The sequence below is a fragment of the Trichosurus vulpecula genome, chromosome 3 (assembly GCF_011100635.1).
Source record: "Trichosurus vulpecula isolate mTriVul1 chromosome 3, mTriVul1.pri, whole genome shotgun sequence".
NCBI classification, from domain to species: Eukaryota; Metazoa; Chordata; class Mammalia; order Diprotodontia; family Phalangeridae; genus Trichosurus; species Trichosurus vulpecula.
The window spans coordinates 18791003-18807743 of record NC_050575.1 but is presented as its reverse complement, the minus strand read 5'-3'; the positions used below and the strand labels follow the sequence as shown (position 1 = coordinate 18807743).

The window sequence follows — 16741 nt, the reverse complement described above, 5'->3', positions numbered from 1 at the left end:
GCAGTTCTTTCAGTGGACTTTCTATGGCTCTAGGGGGTCCATGGTCCTTTCCAGCTCTGATTCTCAGCTCAGGCACTAGGACTTAGGCACTAGGTTCCTTCTAGCTTGGACACTTTGTTTGAGGGTCCACCCAGGCTAGGGAAGGACTTTAGATTCTCACTCTAAGATGGGCACAGAAGACTGTCATCTTTACTGTAGTTTGATAACTGCATTTCATTGTTACAAAAGTGAAAGCGAATTTCTATAAAAACCACTAAAAAGAAATACAAATTTTTAATTTAATTTTTTAAAAGTCTAGATAACGATCATTTCCACCAAATGGAAACATGTGGGTAAAGCCAAAATAGAAAATATAGTATTTGTAACCACTAACAGATATTTAAAAATTCAAGTATTGATACAACCAATGTTAAGTCTTAAAAGCTGAAGATAGTTATTTATGATGCTACAGAAAATTGACAGGAAGATTTTCTTTTAGAAAGAAATTTTATTAAAAAATTGTTTTTTGTGAACATACAGACATCAGGGTCAATTCAAAATGACCTTGAAATTATTTGCTTCTGTTTATCTGCAGTATCAGGTAACATTAAAATGATTGCTTGGCTCAAATATTTATAATTCAGGAAAAGATCAAAGCCAGAGTACCCCCGCATTTCCTATTAATTCCATCAGCACATTTATACCTCTAGTAACAAACAGAGTTGACACTAAAGAATCAAGTTAACGTTTGGCATTAAGACGACCATTATTTTTTAAAATATCATCTGATCGATCTTGAGTTTAGTAATCATATTTTGTATTCAGTTGCTAAAAGCATCCTGCCAACAGCAGCTCTACAAAATGAAAAAGATATTGGGAGAAGTTTGCTGGAATATAGATCCTTTAGAGAACAGAAACCTGAGGTGCAGAAAGAAGTGACTTTCCCAAGATCCCACAAAGATAAAGGGTCAGAGCCAGAATTAGAATTTCTCTAACTCTCAGTTTCGTGCTTTCCCCATTATACCATATGGCCTTTCCTCAACACCAGATGTCCTCAACACAGATGACAAAGGCATACAAATTCAGCAGAGGTTAGGCCAAATTTTAAAGGTGAAGGAACAGCTCTGCAAGGAACTATCTGCTCAATAAAGCTCCAGAAACCATGGCCAGGATAGTCAAGGAGTATGATATTTTAAGAACCAGCTCCCTTTAACTCCAAACTTCAAAGGGTCCTGACAATAAGCTTCAACCTATTGTGAAACTGGAGACATTTTCTTTCTCTTGTGAATTCAAGTCAGATGTCTTGAATTTTTCAACATATGTTCTGCAATTTTCTTCCTGAGAGGAACACAATATTTATATGAAAACTTTCAATGAACCCATTCCAGAGTACTGGAACTCTTCATTCTTACTTTCCAGGGGTTTGTGCTGAAAGCCCAGTGATGCCTTATTCGGTAGCACTGTTTGTCAAGTATTAATCAGGGCTGGTCTGGCCCCTCACCACAAGGATGATTTAAGCCAATAGGATAAAATAGCTTCTTTTACTAGGTCAACACATGTGTTGCTGTCACAGCAGCATGGAGATCACAGGCTATTAAGCAAACTTAATGGATTAAAGAGCCTTGTTGAGGCATGCAGGTGATCCAGGCTTTCCAAATGCTATGCTAGTGGAACATAAGCCTTGGCAGGTCTTAATAGGCTGAATGGTCTCAACAACAGATAACAGATCTGTTTGTCTGCTATTTAGTTCAGAAAGACTCATCAAGCAGCAGTTGGATTAAATGGCTATCAGGTAATGAATTTTTCAGCTATGCCAACTCTCCAATACCAAACTAAGGCATAAACCGACTGTGATCTCCATTACTAGGAGGAGAGCCCACCTGGGAAAACTACATGTCCTTAAAATATCTAATGTAGAGCAGATTAAGGTAACATAAAACACATGAAGGGACGCAACAAGATATGAAAGAGAATAGAAAAACAGTGGTGTCTGAATCTGGGCTCCTGGATCTTGTCCTGGCTCTGCCACCAACATTGCTCGATCTTGAACAAGTCCTCTTCTTCGGACCTGTGTCCTCATTTATGAAATAGGAAGTTGGATTAGATCTCTAAGGCCTTTTCCAGCTCTGACACTCTAATGAATATGGATGGGATTGATCTTCTGAAGAAAAATGTGATTTCTCAGTTACATTTTAAAAATAAAATAACCATTTTTATTTTCTCTGCCTAAAGATAAATATTTAACTATTTCTTTTAATTAAGAAAGAAAAGAAAAACCAAATAAAACAAAAAAACCCCTCCCCCAAACCGTTTCCTGGTCTCAAGATGCAAGCCTTAGCAGAGAATAAAAATGCAAAATCCTCAAAGCTCTCAAGACTTGCACCACCTGATCATTTGTCTTTTCATCCTTCTACAGCTAAAAACACTCTTTTTCCACTGCCCTTCATATACGCCCTATTCTTTCACACCTGCCAACCATTTGCTCCCTACCTTAAAGTGGAATTTTACAACAACTAATTCTACAGTGAAAACAAATCTGTGTGTCTCTAAAGCAAGGACTATATGTTTACCTCCCACATTTAACATTTACCTCAAAAAAATCTTTCCTTCCTTAAAATCTACTTGCCCTTTTCTGGGCCGTAGTGGAAAAGAGGCCAGAGGGATATAATCATGCTGAGATGTCAGTCACTAGAAGAGCTGATATGTTCAATTCCTCTGCTATCTCCATACTGACTGGGGTATGGGAGGGTCTTAAAAAGCCCTGCAGACAGGTGGCAAGTGAGATGGGATGGTGACAGAAATTACCGTAGTCAGAGAAGAGTTAATATCCTCTGCAACGTGCTTACAATTCTGAGTGGTTTTCCAGGCTGAGAACACTGCTGATTATCAGGGTTTAGCCCAAAGGGCAATTTTAAAGCAATGTGATTAGTTTAACTAACAGACCAGAATTTATATGAATGTGTTTCCCCTTTTCGAAGTGTAGTCATCCTTAGACAGAGGTACACTCATGGCTACTATTTTGCCCTTTTTTAAAACACAGGAGCTCAGAGTTAAAATAGACCTTAAAGGCAATTCTAGAAACCTCTTTTGGGACATTTAGGGCCAGTTTAACCAGGCACAGAAGAAAACCACCCATTATTTTAGAATCTCAGCTTGTTTGGAACCCAAAACTATCCCAACCAGCAATATCACCCACTTCATTTGCTAGACATGGCTGTCAATGCTTCAAAAATTCTAATTACCCTTCAAGGGTAAAGATGTGCTACAAATGAAAATGTTCAAAAGACTAGGAGGTAACCTCTAGAGAAGAGTTCCAGAAATTCTTTGAACAATAGTAATAGTTTCATTTGGAAGTATACATTCTCTTACATTTGTTAAAAAAAACCCACAACTTTTTAATTACAGTATAGTCACACTTCAAACCTTTGTTTCAAAGGATATTCATTTCAAAATAAGTAATAAGTATTTCTTTAAAGCTCTGGCAACCAACATGATGTCTGATCAGCATGTGGATATATACACTGGGGATAATGTTATGATGGCTTAATTACCTCAGACTGTAAGTGATTACCTGATAAGGGGTACACCAATTACTTTAAAAGTATGTGTTGGGGCAAATCTGGTACAATGAATTATAGAGTCTGGGTATCATCTCAAAACATGCTGACCCCCAAACTGCCAACTCAAGAATTAAAATGACCATAATACTTATCTCTATCAGGAAAAAAGTCATGTGGAGCGAAAGCAAGCTGAGACCTGTGAGTTCTCTGGGCCACACCTCTGCCCCAAAATAACTCTTCCGCAACCTGTTCCAGTTCATGTAAATTGCATTAATTGCTTGAGTCGTGGGAGGGAATACAAAAGTGACCTTCAATGCAAAAACTTATGAAAGGCTTTTTGTTACACTTTAAAACACATTTTTTTAATCATCCACATAAGTTGAGCTTGTCAGTTGCTTCCATATGATATAATGGTGTTTGAGGTAAATAGGATGTCACAGTCACATAGTGCCTGAACCTGAGGGCCAGCACAGGAGCTGGTGAAGGCAGATGTAGGTGTGCCTCTAATTGTTCTTCACCTGCTTGAATCCAAGCTTCCTCCAAATCCTCTGTAGGGCCACTCTTCCCATGAACAAGGTGATAGTAAAATTACGTTTGTACCAGTCTCTAGATTTCACCACAAGAAAAAGAACAAGGAACATTATATATTATGTATAACAGTAGCTTATGATGAATAGTCTAAGCATTAGAGAAAAGACTCAGCACCAAAACTAAAGACTTCAGCTTACCATCCTCCTTTGTTAATAATTTTCCCCTTTCCGTAAACTGTCCAAAACATTGAATATTTATTACAGTGAGACAGAAGGAAGGAAATGGAAGGTATTTATCATTAAATAGGCCTTTTTAAATCATCTAACATTTAAAAACAATATTTTAGAAAAAAAATAATTACAGGGAATCACAGAATTTCACAGCTGGAAGTAGCTGTACTAGAATCCCTAACACAATATCCAGCTTCCACTTGAACACCTCCAGCAATGGGAATTGACTACCTGCAGGGGCAGCACTTCTTACTCTGAAGCAGAGATCCGTCCGCCTCTAAGCCTTTACTGACTTGGATGCTACCCTGCTGATCATCCGGAGCCTGCAGTGCACTAAATCCCCAGGCCTTTGTCCAAAGAACTGTTGTCTGTTTGGCTCTCTATTCTCCATCCTATATTTATGTACTTGATTTTTTAAAATCTAAATGTAGGATTTTATATCTACCTTTATTAAATTTCATTTTATTAGACTTGGTCCATCATTCTCCTGAGAATTTTGTTAGCTTTCAAAATGAAGCAGGGCTAAGCCACTTGTCCAACTATCTTTGCTTATTCTGGTGATGTTAGCTCCATTCCTGACCCGGGCTTCCAGGAAAAAAGCAACATTTGTGGCCACTGGAGGAAATGCAGAAATTCGATGGATTTTCTATACGCTTTAGAAAGCTTTCTCTGGGAAAAAACACTCTGGAGATGAATGACAAGGGGTATGTTGAATAGGCAATGAAGTGCTTGGACAAGCTCTGCAGGGTTGATGGGGGCTGCACTGTATGCATCCACAATGCCTGATCCTGGCACCCTAGTTACAGAAGCAGCACATTTCATACTCAAAGGAGAAAAGACAGGCTCCGCGTCCTCCCCCATAATGGCCAGAAAAGTGGTTAGATTCATTTATCACTGATGCTGACCTGAGAAAGATTATAGAGCTTCTCTGTTCCCTTTACCGGTTTCTCAATTTTAGGAGTTTTTCTTTCATTTTATTTTCATCCCCCAAAAGGCAATCTTCAAATTGCCTAAAAACAAATACTACTGATGCAGTTCATGCACAATCATAGTCTTACTTGATTAAAACAACCCTCAAGAATATGCTGAAACTTGCAGTTATTGCTACTACAGTTAGTTCACAATTCAACTGGTAATGCTCGTATAGAATTCACAGCTCAGGGCGAGGGTCCCATATTCTGAACGCTAAGCCTCTCAGAGCCAGAATGCTCATAAGTATGTAGGTCATGCCATTACTTTCAGCCAAATGAGCTGACGAGTGAACACAGGACTTCTGTTCTGGAACAGGCTCAGAGCACTTTATCAGCACTTGGGACAGAAGGAGGAAGTAACAAACAAGGGCTCAAACACGAAGCAAAGAGATGGCAAGCAGATGATGTGAAGCAGCACATCACATAAAGCCTTTCATAGTCACTCTGAAAACTATGCAGCTACCCATCACACATAAGAACCATATTTAAATTTCTATTACTTCAGGGGAGGGCCTGGGAACCTCACCACAACTTGTAATATCATTTCTACGAGAAAATGTGCTCTGAATTCTAAACAACTAATGTGTAAACTCTTGGAACATGTAGTGAAAAGCGCAAGGGGTTAAGAAACTGAAAACCTGGGCTCCATCATTCACTCACTGTGTGACCCCTGGCACGCAGCTTCCTCTCTCTAGGATTCAATTTCTTCCTCTATAAAGGGAAAAGATTGGAGAGCATGGGCTCCAAGGCTCTACCTGTTGTGACACCCTATGTCCTAAGGTCCCTGCCAGGTCTAACATTCTAGGATTCTGTAAATCTGTGAATCTGTTTATGGATGACCATTCAAAAGGAAAGCAGTGCCTTAATGAAAATCGGTATGAGAAGACACTAAGTATTTTGTCTAGATTTATTTAGAATAAGTCTATCACACATGAGACTATCATATACGGATTTCTAAATTACTTTTCATTAGAAGATCTTAAAAATGTAAAATGTGAAGATATACAATTGTGGCTAAGTCTTCACTGCCAGTGTTCCCTCTCACTTCATATACATGAGTTACAAGTAGATAATATTACATTATTAACCAACCATAAAAACTAAGCATCCACGGATGAGGATTAGTATGGTAATAAAAAAGACTTAAAGATATTTAATAAAATTCATAAGCATTATTGTGTTGCATTGCAATGTCATTAGGCATAATTACATGTAGCTCACATATATGACTATGATTAATGAAGTCTGACTTGAATTCACAAAAGGAATTCCACCAACTTCACAGTGAGTTGTGAGGGTTAACAGCAAAGCTTCACTCTCCTACATAGTATGTGACTAACAGACACAGTCCTCAGCTTCTGCAGACACAAGGCCATTTTCCTTATTTTGCTAGAGAATAGGAGGAGAGAGCAGGAAAATATTAGGCTCCTAAGAGGGGAGGAAATGTTACCAAACAGGTAACAAGACAAAGACGAGAAGGCTGTGGGCTTTACCCACTTCTCAGCTTTGCTTAAGGTTGGCTCTGTTTACTTTCAACTCTACTTGTCATAAAAGCTTTGTCCAGAAAGATTTTAGGTTACGTGGGGTTGTGTGCAAGTGACCTCTAGAGAACACTGCTATGTGCACATATCAGAAGCTAAGGACAGAAATTAAGTATAACAGATACTTGTTTGACTAAAAACCTGGCTCAAAGTACTAAATCAGCATTTAGAAACATATTTTAGGAATTTGGTGTGGTAGGAAGGAAATGTTATTTCCACTTGAAATCAGAAGCACCGGCCAAATCCTGGCTTTGCTACTTTGGCCAAGTAGCTTCACCTATGGGGCCTCAGCTGCATTATCTATAAAACCAAAGGTGGGGCTGGAATATTCCTAAGATGCTTCCTTCTCTGGTGCTTCTCAGACCTTTAATCTTTTTGTCAGACCACAAAGAAGGCCGAAGTAAGACTGTTTAAAACGATCATTCCATTTACGAACTCTGAGGAGCAGGCTGGTGGTGGGAATGCATGCCTCTTGCATAAAGACGAGATTACTAAGTTTAAAAAGACTGTTACTGTGAACTACTGTGCAATCGTAATCCATTTGGATTTAGTATTCCTCAATTGTGTTAAAATAAAAAGGATCCACCTACCTGTTATAGTACATATGCTTCTGAAAATTTTTACTTAAGAATTCCTTATAAAAATCAGCCATTTCTTCTGCATTCAGTGTTCTTTTTTTACCTGAAAGTTTAGACATAAAACAATGGTACAGATTTAAGGAGAAAAAGATTTTGCTACTGTAATTGGGGTGCAGAATTCAGTTTTGCTTCAAGTCATTTAAAGAATTATAAGGAAAATGTGTAACTTCAGATTTACACCTATCACATAAATTTTTTACTTTTTAAAGGACATAAAATTAGAAATACAGTATCATTATGAGAAAGTAAAGTAACCAGAAGAGACTCTTCCCTCTCAGGCACCCTAGTCTGAAATTCAACCTTGTGTACACACGGGATTGTGTGCATACCATACAAGTTTTTTATCTATTATTAGAAATAACTGTGGTTTCAGGCCATTTCTCAGGGGAGAGGTTACTGTATCACATCAAAATGACTTCCCAGTTGCCAATCCTTATTGGAAGCTTTATTATACATCTCTAAAGCTGAAGGGACTAGGAGGTATTTTCATCTCTATTCATAGTAGACCCTTCTATCAGAATAGCATTAAGATTCACTAAGTAGGGAGGAGTAGTTGTTTTAGGATACTTACATTATGTGTCTGTGTGTTTATGTATGTATATGTATGTATGTGTGTATATATATACACATATAACATATCTATGTATAGCCTAAAACTACTATATATATATATTTTTTAAATTCTAGAGTTGGAGTTGGCAAACCATGGTTCTTGGACCAAAGCTTGTGGCCTGCAAAAACACGTGAGCTTAGAATGGTTTTTACATTTTAAAATAAAGTTTTATTGTATTTAAAAATGCAAAAAAAAACCCAAACCATTTTTAGTTCATAGGCCACACAAGAGGCAGGTCTGGATTGTAGTTTCCCAACTCATGTCAAGAGCCACACAAAGGGTTCTAAAGGTAATAATTAAAGTGACCTTACACTTTTCTAGTTTTGACATCTTTCTATTCACATCTAGTCTAGTGCTCTGCAAAGGTCAGGTGTTATTACTGGACAAAGTCTGTATCAGTTTGTTGGAGGTGGGGAGTATATGGAGAAATGATAGTATTGTGAGAACAATAAGCATAATAAAACTTAAGGAAAAAAAGACTGGAAAGTCAGGTTGGACTCGTATCCTGGAAGGTCCTATATAACAGACAATGTGTATTTTCTCTTAGAGAAAATAGGGAAATGTTGAAGATGTGGATTGCTTAATTTGATAGGATTTCCAGCCAGCATGACTGCTGGAATGGTCATACCTACATGTAATGGTAATTTAAATTTGAAGATCTTTCCCACCCATTAATAGGCCCATGTGACCTGCTTATGTCACAGGAAGCCTAAGTCATATATGGTGGGAGGAGCTTGCTGAACAAGAAGAACAGGAAAGGGTGGAGCAGGAAATGCTCAGACTGGTTAGAGCTGAGGGAGAGAGCAGATGTGTGCTAGCTGTGCTGTGAGGACGTTTGTGGGAAGGCCCCAGCAGGAGAGCAGGAATGGTTCTGAAATGGAGTCATTCTCTGCTATGATAATATGTAGTAATTTCTTTGCTGCTATGATGCTGCTATATTGTTTTTGGGATCTGGTTCTCTGGTGTCTGAATAAATGGTTTACTTCTTCTACCTTCTATATGGAGAGTCTCTTATATTTTGCGATACAGAACTACATAGGCATATTTATAATTATCGTCTATATCGTGATTACTGTCTTGCCAATACATTTGGTAACTAGGAGGATGGGATTGCAAGGTGTAAAATCTCTATTTAGAGGCAGAAGGGTTTTAGAGGAAGAAATGGTTATCCCAGGATGGGAATAATGTACCTTATTCCTCCCTAGCAAAGGAATGGTCTATTGGAGCAGGGCTCTGTGAAAACTGGAAACAGAGACTGCAGAGGGGAGAACCTAGAGATTTGGAAAGATATTTACAAGAAATTAAAGTTAAGCCAGAGAGAGAATTGCCAGCAGCACTCTCTAGGAGAGGCTGGATATTGTTATTAGCTTATCCTGATATATGAAAGAATGGATTGTTAAAAGAGAAAACTCAGATGGAAAGAGAATTAGGTAGCTTAAATGGGAATATTTCTATACCACAGCAAGATGGGGAATTTCAGGTGGCAGAAGAACAGATTATTGTTCAGGAATCGACTGATTTTGCTGTGAATTTGGCTAGAAAAAAGAGGAAGCCAAAGAGGTCAAAAGTGCATCTAAGTTCAAGCCAGGTTGAGTTTAGTTGCCAATCTTGTTGCCATGGTGACAGGGAAATGGAGTCAGCAGAAAGTGATGCTATATTAGGAGCTCAGACAGGGAATGATACTATGTGGCATGATGCTCCTGAGCCAGAAATTGATACCTTAGAGCAGGCTCCTCAGACAGAAGTATGCCCCATACTACGAAGGAGGCAAGAGACCCAAGGAGGTAATAAAGTATTTCAAGAGGTGTTGGAAGATTTTACACAGCAGGAAATCACAGATATCTTGAGTTGGTTTACCCAAGGAATGGGAGAATTGTTAATATCTTGGACTGAGAGAATGAGTGATAAAGAGGCTGCAGGAGTATACATGGATAGTGTGGACTGTATGAAATTCATAAGCATTACTCAGAATCCTTTTGTGTAGCAAGTTTTAGGGATTACCATCTGCAGGGAGGTAACAAGACGATTAGTCTGTTAGCTTTAGCAGCAGAATGATGTAACAGAGAATATCCCACTGATTCTATGTGGCCCAGTGCAGATAGACTCTGGTATTCACTTAGGAACTGCATGAGAAAGTTAAAGGAGGAGGTAATAAAGACTGCTATTATGATGGGAAATGCAGATGCATGCTATGATACTCTCTTAGGAGTCTCTCATAGAAATATGATAGTTAAGACAGCTCTTCCTGCTTATAAACACCTAGTTCTGACTCTGCTAATTGGGGAGATAGGGCACCCTCTTTCAGAGGTGCTAGATAAGATTTCACAGTTATGTGACTTAGAAGACTGGGGAAAACATAACTTTCCTCGAGAAAGAAGAGTGAATAGCCAGCTGATTCAACGTCATAGTAGAGTGACAAGAAAAGAAATGTTTACTGCTCTATTGGGAGCACAGGGATAGATTTTGGAAGAAGAGATGGTATTCCAACTAATTAGCTATACAAAATGTACCAAGATAAGGTGCTTAATAGCAGATGGAATAGAGAAGTAAAAACTGCCCCTACAAATCCTACAGATCTCAAACCCTTGTGTCCAAGTGAGTCACACCTTCAGGGAGATTAGGAAATAGGTCAAGCCCCAGCTAAGATTAAAGAAACACACAGATGGGATTACAGACCCCATATTAACCTGACTAAATGGATCAAACATTGTAACTTGGACATTGATAGATATTGGGGCAGAGGCCTCCCTTATATATGGAAACCTTGACAAATTTAAGCATGGAACTCCTATTACCATCACAGGACTAGGAGGGACTAAAATAGCCAGACAAGTCAAACTAATGATGAAAATTGGACAATTAAGAAAGAATATACTGTGGTCATTGTACCCATTCCTGAATACATCATTGGAATAGATATATTGAGAGGTATGACTCTGAATTTACCTGAAGGGAGATACCAATTTGCAGTAAGGAAGACAGGAATTAATACAGTTTTAATGGGAAAAATAAAAATGGACCCAATCACTTTACCTGAACCTTCTGAAGTAATTACTTTGAAGCAGTATTGTGTGCCAGGTAGGCATGATGAAATTGCCGGTACTACAAAGGAATATGTTCAGGCAAGAGTGTTAGTTCCTACAACCATTCGATGGAATAATCCTGTCTGGCCAGTACGAAAGTCAGATGGAATGTCAAGAATGACACTAGATTATAGACAGTTGAACAAAGTAACTCCTCCTTTGTATGCTGCTGTTCCAAATATGTTACCTTAATAGAAAGGATCCAGAAATATGATGGGTCTTGGTACAGAGTTACTGATTTGGCCAATGCTTTCTTTACGATCCCAATAGACTCTAAAGAATAGGACCAGCTTGCTTTCACGTGGCAGGTCCAACAATATACTTTTACCTGCTTGCAACAAGGATATCTGCATAGCCCCACGATTTGTTACAGGATTGTGGCTGAACACTTGGATGAATTAAAGCTACCTGGTATACAGCTTACCCACTACATAGATGATATTATGAAATAGGGAGAAAATGTAAAAAAGGTGGAGAAGAGTTTGACACTATTAACTGAGCATATGAAAAGCAAAGGATGGGATATTAACCCTGAAAAAATTCAAGGGCCAGCTCAAACTGTAAAGTTTTGGGGTATACAATGGAATAAAGGATTGCAAGAAATTCTCCCACAAGCTGGACAAAAGATTCAAGATTTTCCTATCCCTACCAATAAGAAAGAGGCCCAAAAGTTCATAGGACTATTTGGATATTGGAGACATCATATTCCACATCTCAGACAGATTTTGAAACGCTTATGTAAAATTACTGTTGCCATGGTGACATGGTGAATTTTGGTTGGGGACTTGAGTAGAGTAAAGCTTTTGAAGAAGCCAAAGCTGCTATACAACTGGCTCTAGATTTATGGCATATGCAAAATGGCCCAGTGGAATTACAAGTGAATATATAGGATGACTGTGAACTGGAGTTTATGGCAAAAACAACGATGCCAAAATGTGCCCTTAGGATTTTGGCCTAGGAAACTACCTTCATTTGGAGTTCAATATACACCTTTTGAAAAACAGTTGTTAGCTGCATATTGGGCTTTGGTAGAGACTAAACAACTGACTCTGGGCCATGAAGTAATATTAAGACCAGGAATCCCAATTATGACCTGGGTCATGAGTACCCCAGCTTCTCACAGAATTGGACATGCGCAAGAGGCTAGCACAATTAAATGGAAACAGAAAAATAGATCTAAAACAGGCAAAAGTGGAGTTTCTGCTCCACATGAATGTATAGCAAACATAGACACTGAAGGAAATGATAAACACCCTGAACCAACGCAACCAACGCTGGTACAATCCTTGGTAAAATGGAATGAAGGATATGATGGATTAACTGAAAAACAAAAGAAAAATGCATGGTTTACTGATGGGATAGCAAAATATTTGGGCCATAAAAGACATTGGAAAGCAGTAGCCTACCCATGTACTAAGCGGACTTTGGAAAGTACTGGGACAGGTGGAAGTAGTCAATATGCTGAACTTATGGCAGCACATCAAGCTATCAAAGCAGAGAAAGGAAGGCAGTGTGATATATTCACTGATTCGTGGGCGGTAGCTAATGGGTGAGCTACTTGGATGCCCATGTGGAAAAATCAAAATTGGGGAAATTCATGTTAAACAAGTTTGGGGCAAAGAATGATGGGAAGACATATGGGACATGTCTTTGGTTACTAATTTGTCAGTTTTTCATGTAGATGCTCACGTGGCCCTCGCCAGAACGTGAGTACAATGCATATGCTGATCGAGCAGCAAAGATTGCTACTGAACATATTGTCCCTGCTGTCACACCAACTGATGACCTGGTACTAGTAAAATGGGTCCACCAAATGGCTGGCCATTTAGGGGTCCAATGAACAATATAGAATGGATATATCATATTCCATATTATTCACAAGCATCTGGGTTAACTGAAAGAATGAATGGATTATTGAAAGAAAAGTTTAAAAAGTTAAGTTCTAATAATTTGTATCAACATTGGAAGGATAATTTGTTTACTGCTTTACATAATGTGAATAATAGACCATTGGCAGAAAGTACACCTCTAGCCAGAATGATGACCCCAAATCTGCAAATTAGAAAACAGCAAACACATAAGATCCCAAATACTGAGTACTAGACTATGAGGGAAGATGTTTCACCACCGTATCCAGGAATACCTGGTTCAGCAGGATATGATTTACATTGTTTAGAGGACTTTTGGTTAGATGGAAAAGAAATAAGAAATATCTCTACTGGAATATATATGAGAATCATTTTGGACAGATATTACCTAAATCAGGATTAGCAACTCAAGGAATACATGTATTGGCTGGAGTGATAGATTCTAATTATCAAGGAGAAATTATTGTGACCTTCCAGAATTTGGGTAAAGAGCCCTTACAGTTTTGTAAAAATAATAGAATGGTTCAAGTGATTATTATTCTTTGTGAAACAATACCCCTTGTGAAAACTAACCCTCCTTCCGAAATAACTAGCAGAGGAAAGGAAGGGTTTGGTTCTACTGATAGAATAAAATTGGGAGCTAAAGTATGGGTAAAACGGAAGCCAGACGATGCTCCAAAGGCTGCGGAAATTATAGCACATGGGAAAGATAATACTGTAACTGTTATTTATTCAGGAGAAGATGATTTCTGAATTGTACCCTTGATTCATGTATTCTACCATGAATGAGGCTATGATAGTCTCCTTGTTTCTTTTTGGCTTTTTGTCTGTTAAATTTGTTTGCTAGATTTGTTTCCTGCAGTCTTAGTACCATCCACCGGCAGATGTCTGATTGCTTAAGCTGGATGTCACCCCTAGACCTGTTCATGATTGTGATGCGTCATCCCTGGACCTGCCATCAACCAAGCTCTGGATGCCAGCTAAAGAACTGACCTCTTCTATGGGACTCTTGACCTCTTGGGGCAGGGACAACTCTATGTCCAATTTCAGCAGGAAGAATCTATGAAGGATGAGACTTTTGCCCCTCACCCCAGGATTTTGAGCCCCATTCATTTGAGGGGGGAACGATGACATTGTTTTATATGCTTATTTTGTGTTATCCTTGCTATATTGTTGTAAAGTTCTGTTGACACCAGTTATCCCAAAACTCCTATTGACCTATGCAATGGATAAGAAAGATCTTGGGGCTGAATGTAATGGTAATTTCAATAGGCCCATGTGACCTGCTTATGTCACAGGAAGTCTAAGTCACATGTGGTGGGAGGAGCTTGCTGAACAAGAAGAACAGGAAAGGCAGAGCAGGAAATGCTCAGAGTTGTTAGAGTTGAGGGAGAGAGTAGATGTGTGCTAGCTGTGCTGTGAGGGTATTTTGGGAAGGCCCCAGCAGGAGGACAGGAATGGTTTTGAAATAGTCATTCTCTGCTGTGATAATATGTATTAATTTCTTTGCTGCTATGATGGATTGGACTTACTGGTTTTGGGATCCGGTTCTCTGGTGTTTGAATAAATGGTTTACTTCTTCTGCCTTCTATATGGAGAGTCTCTTATATTTTGTGATACAGAACTACATAGGCATATTTATAATTATCATCTATATTGTGATTATCGCCTTGCTAATATACTACGCCAGCATAAAACCTAAAAACTACACCAGATCAAATAATGATCAAGAAATCCAATGAGAAATTACAGTGCTTTCTATTAGAACGTCACAAAAAGTCAGCCAGTAGCACATGAGCAACAGAAATGAGGCCAGTGGCAAAGCTGGCACCAGCTCCAGCACAGGCAAACGAGACAGATGTTTCCCAGTCAGAATAGAGACCACCCAGAGACACCTACAGAATGCAAGTCTCTGTATCCTGAGATATCAAGAGTAAAGGATTCTCCAGAGAAAGCACCAAGGAGGTTGGAAACCCATATCATGGAGGTGGGAAAACCACATTGTGGACGCTGGCCCCCTGGAATGTCAGTGACCAGTGCTGTCATGACAGCACTCAGACCAGGCCAGCCCAGGTGCAGGTGATCAGAAGGCTCTAGGTCTGTCCTACCAAAGGGTCTAAAGATCCAGAGCTCTGAACAACAAAGACTCAAGAGGACCTGGACCCTGGAGGTGAAAGTTAGGATAGGAATTCAGGTGACACTGAGCAGTACTCCACACTGATTCAGGGATCCTGACATAAACCCTTAATTCAGGAACTGAGGCCAGAGAGATGAGTACCTCAAATACTGATACAGATCACTCTACAGGCATGACCTGTATGAAAATCCAGCAAAGGAGACTGAGGAGTGGTGAGATAGGTAGGGGGAGAACCAGGAAAGAGCAGTATAACAGAAACCTAGAGAAAAGAGGGTAAAAGGATGTCTGACAGTGTTAAAGGCTGCAAGGAGGTCAAGAAAGGAGACTGAGAAAAGGCCAATAGATTTGGCAACTAAGAGATTATTGTTAATTGTGGAGACAGTAGTTTCAGTTGAAAGATGAACATAGAAGCCAGACTGCCGAGAGTAAAGAAGGAAGTAGAGGCATCAATTTTAGATAATCTTTTCAAGGGATTCAGCCACAAATACGAAGAAAGATATAATACAATAGCTAGCATGTGGACAGACGAAGTAAGGGTTTTTTGAAGAGAGGGGAGATGTGCATATTTGCAGGCATTAGGGAAGAGGCCAATAGAGAGGGAGAGACTGAAGATGTGTGAGAGAATAGAGATGAGAGAGGAGGTAAATCTGCTGGAGAAGATGAAGAAGAATGAAATACTTATGCAGGCAGATGTTTCAACAATCCAGCTAGCAGCTTCTGAGGGGGTGTAAGATCCACCCACAGCCAGCACCCAGAAAGCTGCCAACAGCACAGGTTCTTCTGATCTGCTTAATTAAGGAAAGCAAGGTGAAGGGGCTGACAAGCTTACTTTTAATTCAGCATTCAAATATCATTCAGTTAGTTCAGGGGAAAAAGCCAGCACCCTGAACTTCAAAACAAAATGCAAACAAATTACAAACATCAACAGACTTTGTCTGATTCAAATCCCAACACATAGCTACCAGAGTTCAACAAAGTTTCAGCATCCCGGTTTACAAGCTGGAGGGCTCCTTAGCTACAGCTGCCCGGAGTCTCCTCATCAACACCATCTCCAGAGCCCCGCACCAATAGCTCTGTCCTCCCTTCTTATATGGCTTTAGACATCATCAGACATCATCTGAATCACCAGAGCTCAGGCTCTGGTGATTGGTTCTTGAGTTGGCCCCTCCCCTTAGGACCCTGGGAGGTTCACATCCACATGGATTACGTTAACACCTGATGGGGTTTGGGCCCGGGGCTTAGCACCTAGTAAAGCTCACTGAGATAAACTGAGTCACTCAAAGAAAACAAAGGCCATTCTGGTTACAGAATGGAGATGAGAGAAGAGGTAAATCTGCTGGAGAAGATGAAGAAGAATGAAATACTTATGCAGGTAGAGAGGTTAGAGGTGGCAAGAAAATGGGTCACCTCTTCCTGGGAGGCAGGGCTTAAGGAGGAGGTAGTAACAGAAGGCATCTGAGTGATCTGAGATGAGGAAGAGGGAGCTCACAGTGAATGGCCTCAATTTTTTTCCAGTGAAATATGAGAGTTCTCAGCTGAGAGGGTGGGAGGAACGGAAGCTTGAGGATGGGTGAAAAGGTTTAGAAAAGC

General features: G+C 39.5%; 1 protein-coding gene across 1 annotated transcript in view; it reads right to left on the bottom strand.

Annotated features, from left to right (window-relative positions):
* Positions 1-467: 467 nt before the first annotated feature.
* LOC118841961 (skin secretory protein xP2) overlaps positions 468-16741 on the bottom strand; it is a 145492-nt gene continuing 129218 nt past the window's right edge. Inside the window, exons 6-7 of the mRNA XM_036749689.1 lie at positions 7403-7493; positions 468-4145 (exon numbers count right to left, since the gene is read on the bottom strand). Of these exons, the coding sequence (XP_036605584.1) occupies positions 4043-4145; positions 7403-7493 (194 nt within the window). The 3' untranslated portion in view covers positions 468-4042. The remainder of the gene's footprint in view (positions 4146-7402; positions 7494-16741) is intronic.